At 33.7% G+C, this 14,143-nt stretch overlaps 1 protein-coding gene across 4 annotated transcripts in view; it reads right to left on the reverse strand.

The window, feature by feature from the left end:
• Nucleotides 1-14,143, reverse strand: part of Cds (CDP-diacylglycerol synthase) — a 109,084-nt gene that overhangs the window by 88,642 nt on the left and 6,299 nt on the right. For 2 of the 4 annotated variants that reach the window (XM_089089629.1, XM_089089630.1), the window contains exon 2: nucleotides 9,763-9,908. In XM_089089629.1, coding sequence (XP_088945755.1) covers nucleotides 9,763-9,876 — 114 coding nt within the window. In that variant the 5' untranslated portion in view covers nucleotides 9,877-9,908. The remainder of the gene's footprint in view (nucleotides 1-9,762; nucleotides 9,909-14,143) is intronic. The other 2 variants (XM_089089631.1, XM_089089632.1) reach the window with 1 other exon arrangement.

Below are 14,143 nucleotides of genomic sequence, written 5' to 3' on the forward strand. Positions count from 1 at the left end.
TCAACACCTTTGAAGGCCTATCTTTTTAACTCTCTAATAATTCTCATTGCTTTATTCTCAAGCGAAACCTGGTTAAAAAGGCTGATGATAAACAAAGAATAACCGCGTTTGATATCAAACGCCTCCACTGCTTAGCGGGGATTACCTACGCCGGTATCGAATAAAGATCTCTACTAACCCCTCCATTGCTCCTGCACCATCATTGCCCCGATTAAAAGCCAACAGCTCCGCTGGCTTGGTCACATTCAATGAATGTCAGTCAACCAGCTACAGAGAATCATCTTCGATGGACGACTACATGGTACGCGCCCGCAAGCCGACCTCACAAGAGACGGTGATAATATCCAGGCCTTTAACCTCTAGCAACTATTCCGTCTAGCACCAGACTGATCAGAATATCGCCACCAAATATATCGAATTTATAGACGAGAACGAGCCCTAATACAGCCACAAAGGCCGAACAGGGCATAGTCAAGTCAAAGTTTTCATACTATTTCCAGGGTTACCCTAAATGCAAGGAACGCTACCATCCCTAAAACCCAATAATTTAAATCAAAATTTAACTTTCGCAAAGCAATGCTTCAAGAAAAAGAAATAAAATTTCGCATATTTTCATGTGTTGTAACTTCAAAATTAATACGTTTGCATGTTCAGAATCAGCAAGAATAGTACATTTTGCTGTTGCATTTGTTGAAGTCAAAACTTTTTAAAGTTTAGGTTTCTATTAACAAGGGTTACTCTTTACTTATAGTTAGTTACTATGAACTCTATTACCCGAAGTTCTTTTAAATGTGAAGGACGGCTACTACTTCCACCTTCAACTCGTTTTTTTTATATTCAAGTTTAACATTTGTAAAACAATGCTTCGAAGATGACATTAATCCCTGAAAAAACATACTCCTCGAATATTTATTAGGAGGTTGGGGATCGTATATCAAAATTTATTTGTAGGATCATCATTTCCACGGTCAAACAAACCCGTTTATAGGGATGTTCTCCCTGAGCACCAGTAGTGGGCGAACACCCCTGGAAAACAAGAAGACATTATAAATTGTATATTAATAGGAAATGAGAAATATTACCATTAAAACCCGCTTAAAAAGCTTCTGGAAGCCCTGCAAATATATTCTATGGGTAACAAATTTGAATGCTGCCGTATCACGTTATGCGTTATGATTATTGTAAGTTATTATTTGTAAGGTCCACGTGCAATTAGAGAACTTCTGAAATAAGTTTTGTATTTACGAAGTAATGCCAAACCCTATATCCGTCTTGTTTTTACCTGTATTAAAACTTTATGCTATTTACTGTGGCTACTGAACATCTGTGAAATAATTTTAGAGGTAAACTTTTATTTCTAGGTGTATGGTTCATTTTTCGGATATATTACAGTGCATGTCTTCTTACTTATTTTTCATGGTATTAAATGTTTAAAATATATTAAACATCAAAATCAACAAGTTTAGAAAATAAATAAAAAAAATCGGAACTTCTGGTTCGAAATCCAGATTTTAAGAATTGTTTCCCAAGAATTTATGAGAGATATAGAAATTTTGCTAAGGTTGCCGAAGAGATAATGTGGAATTCTATCAGTATTCAAATTTGTTTGATTCCTAAAAAGTTAATTTTCGAAGCTAGGGGATTTTACTTAGACAAAATGTAGGGAATTCTCTTAATCAAAACTTCAAGTCGCGGAAGGAATGTTACTTTTGGAAAACCAATGTCAGCTCCAGTTCTGATAAAATCAAGAGTTGCGTATCTGCGTTGGGAAAAAACTTTACCTTAAATAGAAAAAGATTTACTTCTAGGATGTGAAAGAAATCAATGCGCGATGACAGCTTTAGAAATTATTTCTTAGTGTACTGTTTATTTTCGAATATAAAAGATTTCATGTCTTCTTCCTTATTTTTCATGGCTTTAAAGGTCTGAAATATAATACACAACAAAATTGAAAATTTTAGAAAAAGAACAAAATCGGAGCTTCTGTGTTTCAAAATAAGAATTTATAGTATTATTTTCCTAGAATTTATTACAGATACGGAGATCTTGCTTAGGTTTTCGAAGAGATAGTATGAATTTCTATCAGTATACAAAGTTATTTGATCTCTAAAAAGTTTAGCTTCGAAGCTCGGATATTGTACTTGGACAACGTGAAGGGAATTTACAAAATCCAAACTTCAAAATAGAAAAAGACACAGAAGGAATTTTATTTTTAGAAAACCAATGCCAGTTCCAGTTCTGAAAAGATCAAGATCTTTCCATGTATGTTAGGAAAAAATCAACCTTGTCTAGAAAAAAAGTTACCTGTAGGATATAAAAAAAAATACAAGTGAAGTGACAACTTTAGAGATTATTTCTAAGTGAACAAAGCAGTTTCGTAGATAAGAAATTTCATGTCATCTTGTGTACTTTTCATAGCATTACTTGAATAAAAATACAAAAGGCAATAAGTCAAAAATTTCAGAAAACAGCCCATAAAGCTTGTCCTTACACTGAAATTCAGAGTCCTTGCAGATCAAAAATGCCTTCCATTCTGCAAAAACAGAATTATAATGGAGATTGGAGGAAGCGAGTAGGAAGAGGTCACGTCACGAGCCCCAATTTTACCTCAAATCCTATAGTTCCAAATTTTTTGCACGATTCCAGTTTTATCAAGGTACAACATGTCAATTCTTTTTGTGTAAGCCTGAATGTTGAGAATAGTCCGTTTTTCGTAATTTGGGGCTATGTATTTTTTACCTCTCATTCTTTAGAGGGTACATTCTTCTTTTTTTTAATCACGCGACCATTTCAAGCAAAATCGGTGCTCAAAGTTTCGATGCAGGGCCATGAGGGGTTATGGGGGCAAAAAAGAGCACAAACGAAGAGATATTGGCCCTCCGATCCCTTTTGACCATTAATAGGCCACTAAAACATTCAATTCTTCTTCTTCTTCTAATTCACAGCAGGCGGGCTATTCAGTTGATACTATTTAGCCCTCTTCTTTTTGCTTCACTCAGTGGGTTACAGAGCTACTGTATTGGTCGTCTCTTATTTATTAGATATTCTCAGATATCTTTCAGTAGATCTTTTGACTCAAGGAGTTCAAATATAAGATGATAGATATCGATTTCTGTGCTCTGTGTGCAGGTATAGTTGGCTAGACTCTTGGCTGATAATGCGATTTTGTGGTGTTTGAAGCATTTTAACAGTTTACAAAGCAACGTATGCTGTGCAGACGTCAGCATATTACATTCAAATAAGCAATGGTCAATTGTTTCATTATTCATATTACAATGCCAGCAAAGAGGGGACAGGGGAATTGAACAACTTGAATTAGAAAACTTATATGAGAATGCAAGGAAATTTAGTCCATTTGTTCCAGAACGAATTCTATGATAAATTTTAGAAAAATACTTATTGGGAAAGGGGGAAAGGATAGGATTAGTTTTATTAAAATTAATATCTGATAGCCTCCATCGGTAAATATCTCTAATTGGGATTGGTATCCCACTTGGCTGGTCAATATTTATAGCATTTTTTGCTATTTCACCAACTTAATGATTACCACTTATGCCAGAGTGGCTAGGAATATACTAAAAATAAGTTTTTATGCCACTTGTAGCAAGATTATCAATAATACTGAGACAATGATAAGTGTCAATGTCCAACTTATACTGAGGAACTGAGGCCAGCAACTCAAGGCTTGATAGAGAGTCGGAATATATGATAATATTATTTGAATTTGCAATCAAAGGTTGGTTTTCCTTAAGATGTTCTAATGCCATGATTGTGGCATTTAACTCAGCAGACATTATAGATAAATTATTATATAATCTCTCACCCATTGCAATTTTCAGATGAGGAAGGAAAACACCACTGGCAACCTTCTCATTCATTTTTGACCCATCAACAAATATTTGGAAATGGTTTTTATATGTAATTTTATTAGGTTCTGCAATTTTTTTTTGACGAAAGCAATGGGGGTTAAATCTTTATTCCACTTTGACAACTAATTATTTATTATGATACATGACCAATTCCATGGGGGGGGGGGGAGCGGGGGAAAGTGGGTGCCATAGACTTTGCTGGTATGGGGAATTTCTTCTGAATATTGGCATACTCATCTGTAATGCTTCTATACATGGCTGGATTTCTTAACCAATTATGTAGTGTGTGTGAGCTATTTGATTCAATTTTTGTAAGATGTTTTGTCAAGAGAAAGCTACGTCTCTCCCTTATTGTTGTTAATCCACTCTCCATAAGCAGAAACTTGATGCTTGTGGGTTTCCTAAGACTAAATATGAGACGTATTATATCATTTTGTGTTGTTTCAATTTTTTGCATCTGGGTCTTTGCACATGCACCATAGACGATGAGCCCATAGTCAATATGGGGTCTTATATGTGATTTATAAAACTGGAGCAAGGTTTTCTCCTTACAACCCCAGGGTGTGGAAAGAAGTCTTTTTAGTATATTTGCTTTTCTAGAGCATTTTTTTATTGTGTTTGAAATGTGGAGGTGGAAATTAAGTTTTTGGTCAAGCATGAGACCTAGGTAATTAATATGATTATCTTCTGGAATAGTTGTTTTATTTAGAGTTAGTTTTGCATTAACATGGTTTCGCTTCCGGTGTAATTGGATTATTTTTGACTTGGTGGGTGCAATGGGTAAATCTGAATGTTGAGAGAACTTTTCAAACTGGAAAAGTAACTTTTGCAGATTTGACTGTGCTATCTGAAAGGTGTTGCCAGATGACCAGAGCACCAGATCATCAGCATATTGTAGATTCGTGTGGGGTAGGTTCATATCCCAGAGATATAGGGCAAATAGGAGGCAACTGAGGACTGCTCCCTGAGGTAGGCCTTTGGTTATTGTCTTTTGGGGTGAAGAGGCTGAACCAACACAAACGATGAAACTTCGCACTTCTATGAAGGATTTAATAAAAGATACTAGCTTAGGGGATACTCCAAGGTTTGCAAGTTTGTTTATAAGGATTTGGTGGTTCACATTGTCATATGCCCCTTCAAAATCTAGGAAAGCTGCAACTAGTACATTATTTTTTGAGAAAGATTCATTTATTGCATTTGTTAGCAAAATGAAAGCATCTGTTGAGGAGTGTTGTTTCCTGAATCCAGTTTGAGTGTAAGGGATCATATTATTCTTTTCAACAAACCAGAAGAGTCTGAGAGATCATTTTCTCCATTATTTTCCTAATCACAGGAGTAATCATTATGGGCCTATAAGACTCAGGGTTATCTTTTGGATTATTTTTCTTTAGCATTGGTAGGAGGGACGAACATTTCCATACATTGGAGAATCTAGAAGATGCCCACGCTTGATTATAACAATTTAGCAATTCTTGTTTGTATGAAGGTGTGAGATTCTTTTTCCATGTAGAGGGTAAATTGCCACAGCTGCCACTAGTTTTGGTTCTAATATGATGTATTGCATTATTCATTTCCTGGATTGAAAATGGATTAGTTATGCACTCAGATCCTGGCCGTGGTTGGTAGGAACTTGGGTTCATAGGAATTGTGGACAGTTTGCTTTGATTATTTTATGTTAGCCTATTAACAAAAAGAGTTGCAAATATCTTAGCTTTTTCATTATCATTGTCATAATGGGTATTATTATGTATAAGCTCATACAGGAGTGGGTTGGGGGAAGTCTTTTTCCCACAGATTTGGCTAATGACTTTATGTATTATTGGCTCATGCGTTTCTCTCGAGAGATTATTTGCAAAATTATTCCAGTAGTTATATTTGGCATCTATTATAGTCTTTTAAGATAAGATTATGCTTGTAATTATTTTAAATATGTAGAATGTGATGGTTTTTTTATGAATTTTATCCTAGCTGCCTTTTTTATTCTCCATTTATTTAGGCACTCATTTGTCCACCATGCTTTAAGAATTTGTTTAGGGAATGTTTTCTTAGGTGTTGTCTTGGGGATAACACGATTAGCTGCATTTATTAGTAAAGATGTCAAGGCTTCAGCATGTGTGTCAACTGTTGTGTTAGAAATGCATGAACTTTGGCTGAAACTTGTACTTTGATTATTTAGTTTATTTTGGAACAGAGACCAATTTGCTTTAGTGTTAATATATTTTGAGGTATGAAATGAAGTTTCAGCAGGTTCATTTAGGGAGCAAACTATAGCAAAGTGATCAGTACATAGACTATCAATTTTATTTATGTAAATTTTGTTCAAAAAATTTAATGACACAATTTGTAGGTCAACTGTGGAGAATCTGCCACTTTTGGGGTTGAACTATATATTCCGGTTTGGAGGGGGAGCAACAGCTAATTCATTATTATCTGAAGTTATATGCTCAATGAATTTACAAGCTTTATTTACTGGTTTATTCCCCCACAAAAGGCTGTGGGCATTAAAATCACCACAAATAATTACATTTTTTTACATATTAGAATTATTTATATAATTAAAGAAATCCTTGGCATCTGTAGTTTGGCCATTAGGGTTATAAAAACTTATTATATAGGTTTTTAAATTATTCAGCAAAACACTGATACCAATTACATCAACATCATTTGCAAAATCTGGAAAATTGATACCACAGAATTTCACATTATTTTTAAATAATAAAGCTACCCCGCCTCCTTTTCTCTCTGAAGATCTATCCTTTCTGAGGATAGTATATTCCAGAGACTTTATTTGGTGATTTTGGGTTAAATGAGTTTCCTGGAGGCAAGCAATATTAATGGAATTATTATTCATAAATGATATTAGTTCATTTAGCTTATTTCCTGTGAGTGATCTTACATTCCATTGGAGTATTGATAAATGTTGCGTTCTTGATTTATTCTTCATATGACTTTGTATCAATGTTCAGCTTTGTTAAAAGTAAAACAAGATCTTTTTTGCTTGAATGAGCATATCATCTGGGATGTAGATTTTTGCCAATTCTGCAATAATTTTTGTTTTCTGTAGTTGATGTATGTTCATGGCCTGAACTGCATTACAGTTTAGAATGAATAAGCATATATTTGGGGATTGCATTTTTGGTAGTGCATCTTGTTTGTTGGTTAAGGGATTGATTCCTGGTAGTGTTTCTGGTTTGTTTCTTCTGGGGAGGGGAGGGGGGGCAAGGCTGACCTCATCTCACCAGACAAGGAGGCTTGTTGGCTTGGTGATTCCTTCTGATAGGGATTTTAGCTAGGGGGCTTAGAAGATGGTGTTTTATATGGGGTGCTTGATGCATTGGGGGCATTTGACTTGGGGGTTTTGGTTGGTTTCAATACAGGCTTTGTTTGGTATCGTTGGGCAGCATTTGCTTCTGTTGCTGCAAAGGGGTATGGGATGGCCTATTCTGTTTATATTTGGAGCGATAAATCTCTTTTCTTGTAGGCAGGGCATAATGATTTATTTGTAGATTCATGTGGACCTTGTCAATTAATGCATGTAGGCTGAGTGTTGTTGCAAGTTGTCAGCTCTTTATGATTGGAGACTTTACAATTACTACACTCTCGGAGAATTTCATTACATTTGTTTGTTGTGTGTCCCAGTTTGAAACACTTCTGACACTGGATAGGCTTAGGTTTGTATTCCTTGTGTGGTTTGATTTGCCCAAATAGGAATAATTTTTCTGGGATATCAATTTCATCCTTCAGTGTGAATAAGAAGAATCTACTAGTTTTTAGGCCATTAGAATTAGGTTTTCCAAGTTGGGTGACATCCTCAACTGGGATTGTGTTTCCAGCCCTATCTGAGAGGCCTTCTTTTAACTCCTGAGTAGATATCTCTGGGGGAACATTATAGACTACTATTTTTGTTGGTGATTGTTTTGGGTTCTAATTAGATGCAATAATTGGGGTATTCAGAAGGGATTTAAGGTTAATTATTGTATCTGCTGATTTCTGATCTTCTACAGCTATTAGCAGAGATCCATCACGGTTAATATTAAGAGAAAACATTGATTTTAGCAATTTAAAAATTGCAACTCTTATTGCAGTGATCATTTTTATTTCAAAGGGGGTAGTGGGAGTAATTTTAAGGTAGATTGCTAAGTTTTTGGAGGGAGCATCTTGGGCAGGGAGATGGGAAATGCTTTTGATTGGGGATATTTTTTTCCTTTTTTAGAGCCTCTAGAGAGGACCTCTTGAAACCCATTATCATCATTTATGGTTACATTAGCCCATACACTTATCATTGTCCTATTCTCCGAATTGGAGCTATCATTTGAACTTTGAGATATTGTGCTTGACCAGCCAAGATGGGTATCTTTCACTATGACACTTTCACTTGATTTTGATTTGGGATCTGGGGGGACTTTTTTTTTGAGGACTTCTAAACAGTGTTTACTGGAAAAAGATTTAAAAAAATAAAGGACAAAACTAAAACAAAAAGGTGAAAATAGAAAGAAATCTAAACCCCTTCCCTATAATATGAGGATGAGAAGTACCAAAGTATAGTCTTGAGGATGATTTGAGTAGGATTGGTTTCGTAAAACTGCTGATTAGAAGCGATAATAATTCACAATAAAATGTATTTTAATTTTCTTGTAAGATTGCTGCTGAGTTCGAAATGTCAATTTCGGATCAAATTAGCCCACTCGTAAGCTTCTTCTATAGCCGTTCCTTCTATTTAAAGCAGTTGGGAAAAAATGAAATGCATCGGTCTTTACTTAGTCGATGTTACCACATTGACACTGATCATTGGATAACAAAAACTGTCAATCAATTTTGTTAGAAGATTTAAAATAATTTCAAATTTGTTGAAAGATTTTGAAGTTTAATAATATTTTCAACTACGGCTATTATTTACAAGCAAGGTTGCCATCAGTTTTTGTTTAAAGAAATTCTAAAAATGGATAATAGTACCTACCTAGTTTTTTGGCCTTAAAAACAAAATTTTATTTTTCCAGAGTATAAGTTTGATGTTTATACCAATTATTTATTTCATGTGCAATGCTTATACTCTCCTAGCACCTGAATTAAAATAGCTTCCAATATTAATACAAACTTGAATGTGATTTGAACTGCAAGTCCCTAAAAAATGTCTTTTTTACAAGAAAAAAGACAGCTCAATCTTTGGCTCAGAAAGTACAAAAAAAAACAAGTTTGCTAGTAGTTATCTTCAATTATTAGCCTTGAAAATTTTATATGGCTGCCAAAATTAGGGCCAAATCGCAATAAATAAACAAATGATAACAATTTTGACCAGTGGATATTAAGGAAGAAGACGAGGACAAGATGAAGAAATTCTGGACCTTCATTTTAACTAGTCATTTTCTTTTTGAAATTTACATCTTTAATACCCACATCAAACAACCTCATACCTGCACCTTTCAATACACATATCTACGAAGACATCCACTGAAATTTTCTTAGTGGGAGGCAAAGCTAAAAAAAATTCTTTCTGTCTTAAAAGATCCCTAAACTCCCAAAACTACTATTTTTTTCCGATTTGACTCTCCATGTTACTCTCTTATTCTATTGACGCCCTTGTGCATCCAATTTTGCATCTTTGAAATCATACCTTTCAAACCCATATCTACAAAATGAAATTAGTTTTTTGGGTCTGTCAAACACACAAGAGAATACAAAATAAATATATGGCTATAAGAACTTTTCAAGTATATGGTCATACAGAACTTACCAAGCAGCAGCTCAATTTTACAAATCAAATCTTATCTATCTGATTGCGTAACAACTAATTGCGTAAGCTGATCAGAGCACATATTATACCACTATATCAACCACTGTTAGATGAGATCAATTAAATCTCTACAAGCATTATAGAAATATTTGCATTACTTACAGCATCACTATCTAGCGCAACTCTTTCATCTTGGTCAGTATCAATTTCAGAAATTTGTCCAGGATCATTTTTAACATCTTGAGGTTCAACAGGTATTCTTCTTCTTACATCCATGACAGTTAGTACTAACTATTAATAGAACATAACTGAAAAAAACGCACATCTTATCCTAAGTGCAATTTTTAAACACGCTTTTACATTAAAAAAAAAAAAAAAAAAAAAAAAAAAAATTCAAATCATGATTTCAATTTTAAGCACCAACGAATCTAGTAAAACCTGACACTAAATCGAAGAAAAAAAAAATTAAAACTACAACTTTAAAGGAGCAAAAGTTGTAACCAAAACATGAATGTATTTCCATCTTTGATAATTGTACAAAACGCATCATGGCAGTTTAAATACTATAAACTGAAGTCAAATATAATCCTCAAGATATAAGAAGCTGAATATACATCATGAAGGACAAGCCATAGATGTAACACTTCTGTCAAATACATGTATAAATAAGTTACACTAACATGCAAATGAACAAAACAGTATTTCGCACAGTAAAACAAAATAGGGTAGCCTTGCAAATTTTGTGGTATTAAATTCAAAAAATACACTTTGTATTACTGCATCACAGCAGGTTACACAGATTGTTTTCACTTTTCAGTATCTTTGAACAATTTTGAAAATAGGTTAGAATATAAAAGGGTCCAAATATTCAAGCCTAAGATGCACTTTATTTGAGCATCGTTTTTATTATTTCAACGTACTTCTGAACTAGTTATTTACTGGGATATTGAATACAGACATTATTAAATAAAGGTTTTGAATTGCATACAAAGAGATAGACCAAGACTTGAATGAAGAAGAAATAATTTGAATAAAGAAGATTTGCAGTAGAAGTTTGTAACATTGAAGGCATGAAAGTTACATTTTTAAAATAGTTATTGAGCAATACCAAAAAATATATGTACTTTAGAGTAAATTTATGAGAACTGAATTTTGTGGAAATAATATTTCCTAAGCCAAGTTTAAATTCTACAGAAAAATTTCTAGTTATTTACACTTACAGCATATATTAGATTTTAAAATTTTACACATTCAAAGATTTTCACTAAACTTTCAAAAAAGGCAAATATGTAGAAACTTCATGCCATCGAAATCTCTAGTGCTAGTCCTGAAAATACTTAATATATTTTCCCTGTGGTAGACGTTTTTTTCGGCATTTCTTCTAGTCAGTCGTGTATGGTACTTAGTAAGCAAGTTGTCTTTGAAGTGAGGAAGGACCAGGAAATGAAAGCCAGATTCCAACATTTCAGTCAAAATTGGTAGCTAGTTTATATCATTTTATGTCAAATAAAGACAAACAGAATTATTTAAACAGCTTAGAACATATCAAACAACTTTTATTTAAAAGATCTATTGACAGAGTTGCAAATGAATTTTTGTCTAAAAAATTGTTTTAACAAACAAAAAAAAACATAATTAACATCTTTTGTTACACGTGATGCAATATCAAACAACTGTCTCACCAAAGAGGACAAAGGAGGGGGCACTCAGTTCCAGACTATTGAGATATTTTTCAACAACAGTTTGGATTATAAGCCCATAATCTTGATTTATATGAAGGATAAAATACATATGAAGGAATATTGGATAATGTTGAAGAACAGTATCTGATTCTACAATGAAATAAAATGTTAGAAGATTTTCCTAGTATGAAGGAAAGGCAACTGTATTCCTTAAACCTAAAACTAATGTTAGTTACAGCCATCTTATAATAAAAAAAAATTGTCCAGTAGAAATAAGCAAATAGAGAACATAGGGAAGTTCTTTGATGGAGAGGCAAAAAAAATACAAAAAATGGTTCGCACATTTATTAATTAAGACAAGATTTGATCTAAGCAAAATCAAAATAAATTTACAAAGACAATGATGAAGACCAGTAACTGATTCTACAATGCAATAAAATGGTAGAAAATTTTCCAAGTAGCCTATGAAGAAAGGAAGCATTTTTCCTCTCTGACCATGTTACAAAATATGTATGTGTATAATATTAGTGGCTAAAAAAAAGAGAGCTCACGGATAATGGATTAATTACATATATTTCACTGGTTTTTCCCCCTGCCTTATGTTTTATTAACAAGAATGGCAAAAAGAAGTACATAAATTGAGTCTGTGATTTTATTTTATTTGTCTTTTATTTTGTTCAAGGTCTTTCTTTTATATTATCAGTGATATTCCCCTGACTTGTTAGAAATTTATTTCTTTTAATAATTTAAAATCAATGTGCCTTTGTGTTATGTATCTAGAATTATTTGACTCAGAATTGAGAATTATATCTGTGATTGTATCCATGCATTTCATAGAGATAAACGTTTTCTTATATATGCATTCTGATTTGCCTTTACAAAAATATGAAATGCCTTTACATTTTGGTTATCATTATTGATGCATCTTATCACTGTCTTTTAATTTAATTTTCATTAATAAAATTACAATTGAAAAGGACTGACATAATGAATATTCAAAAATAATAAATACTGAGAACTTGAAACATTTGTTGTCTACTCATAACTGAAGCAAGGTTCTTAAGAAAAAAGATCCAGAACAAGACCTAGGTCTATTCTGCTCAATTTCAATAAAATTTCAAATGAAAATTGTCTTTTGATTGCAGAAAATACTCTAAAAATGGCATGAGATCCCCTTTTGATTGTACTGATATGAAAAATGTACCTTTAAAGTTGAAAATTAGACACCTCACTATAGAGAATATCAATCATATGCAGCGCATTCGCACTGCCTAAGTAAAGAACGATGTTGGCACAGTGTATTATTTTTTTTCCTTTAGACCAGGGCACTTCGTATTGAAGGAGTTGTCATAGAAACTTTGAAAAGGGCTCATTCAATTGGAATGACTAGTGCCCTTTTTAATAGTCGAAAGGTATTGGAAGGCAAATAACATCCCTTCCAAGCCCATCATTTCCCCAAACATATCCTATCAAAATTTAGAGATAGCCATTTTGTTCAAAGTAGTTGAAAGGTCTGGAAATTATACCTATGAGCAGGACAATCCCCCCACAGTCCTCAGGGTAAGGGTTGCAAGTTATGCCTTGGGGGGGGGGCATATAAGGTTTTCATTGAAAGCTTTGTTGTAGAAAGTTGAAAAAGGGTTCATTCAATTGGAATTTCAAAGGGCTAGTGCCCTTTTCAATAGTCGAAAGTGATCAGAGGGCAATTAACCCCCCTCTCACGCCAACCTTTTCCCCAAACACATCCAATCAACATTTTTTGATAGGCATTTTGTTCAACATAGTTAAAAGTTTTGGAAATTAGGTCTATGAGTATGATAACCCCCTCAGAGACCTCAGGGCAAGGGTTGTAAGTTATGCCCTGGGGGCATACATGTTTTTTTATAGATAGTGATGTTGTAGGAACTTCAAAAAGGGCTCATTCGATTGGAAATTAGAAGGGCTTGTGCCCTTTTTAACAGTCAAAAGTTATTTGAGGATAACTAACACCCCTCTCACACTCACCATTTCTCCAAACACATCCAATCAAATTTTGAGATAGCCATTTTGTTTGACATAGTTAAAAAGCCTGGAAATTATGTTTTTGAGCATGACACTCTCCGCACAGCCCTCAGGATAAGGGTTGCAAGTTATCCCCTGGGGGAATACAAGGTTTATATAGAAAATTTTGTTGTAGAAACTTCAAAAAGGAATCATTTGATTGGAAATTGAAATGGCCAGTGCCCTTTTCAATAGTCGAAAGTCAATGGAGGGCAAGTAACCCCCTCTCAAGCCCACCATTTCCCCAAACACATCCAATTAAAATTTTGAGATAGCCATTTTGTTCAACATAGTTGAAAGGTCCAGTAATTAGGTCTTTGAGGATGACAACCCCCTCACAGCCCTCAAGAAACTAAATTAAATATTACTATTTGTTTCCAGATTTTTAAAAGGGTGTATGTTGTTAAAAATTGCTGAAAATTTTCTCCAGAATGAAAATAGCAGGCCAAACTATAAAGTCTTAAAAAAAATGGAAAAGATTTAAAGTATTATTTTCTTTTTCCCTAAAAAGACTATGTCAATATAAAAAGAACAGAAATTCATTAAAAAAACCTATTCCACAAAATAATTTTTTCAAAGGAAAGTAAAGAACCCCATTAAACCAAAGATCAGCAAAAAAAATCAAATAATCTACCAAGCATGAAACTTCCACAAATCAGCATTGATAAATAAATGAAACCCAAAACAAACAGAAATTACAATATATAACCAAGCCAAACTCAAAACGAGCAGATATTAACATGAGTAGGACTCAAACCCCATATGCCTTCCCAAGCCCAGAACATAATTTGCACTTTACTGAAAAAAATGCAAATGAATGT

This window comes from Artemia sp. Qi Xiang Cuo, chromosome 5 (assembly GCF_049724085.1).
Source record: "Artemia sp. Qi Xiang Cuo chromosome 5, ASM4972408v1, whole genome shotgun sequence".
Lineage (NCBI taxonomy): Eukaryota > Metazoa > Arthropoda > Branchiopoda > Anostraca > Artemiidae > Artemia > Artemia sp. Qi Xiang Cuo.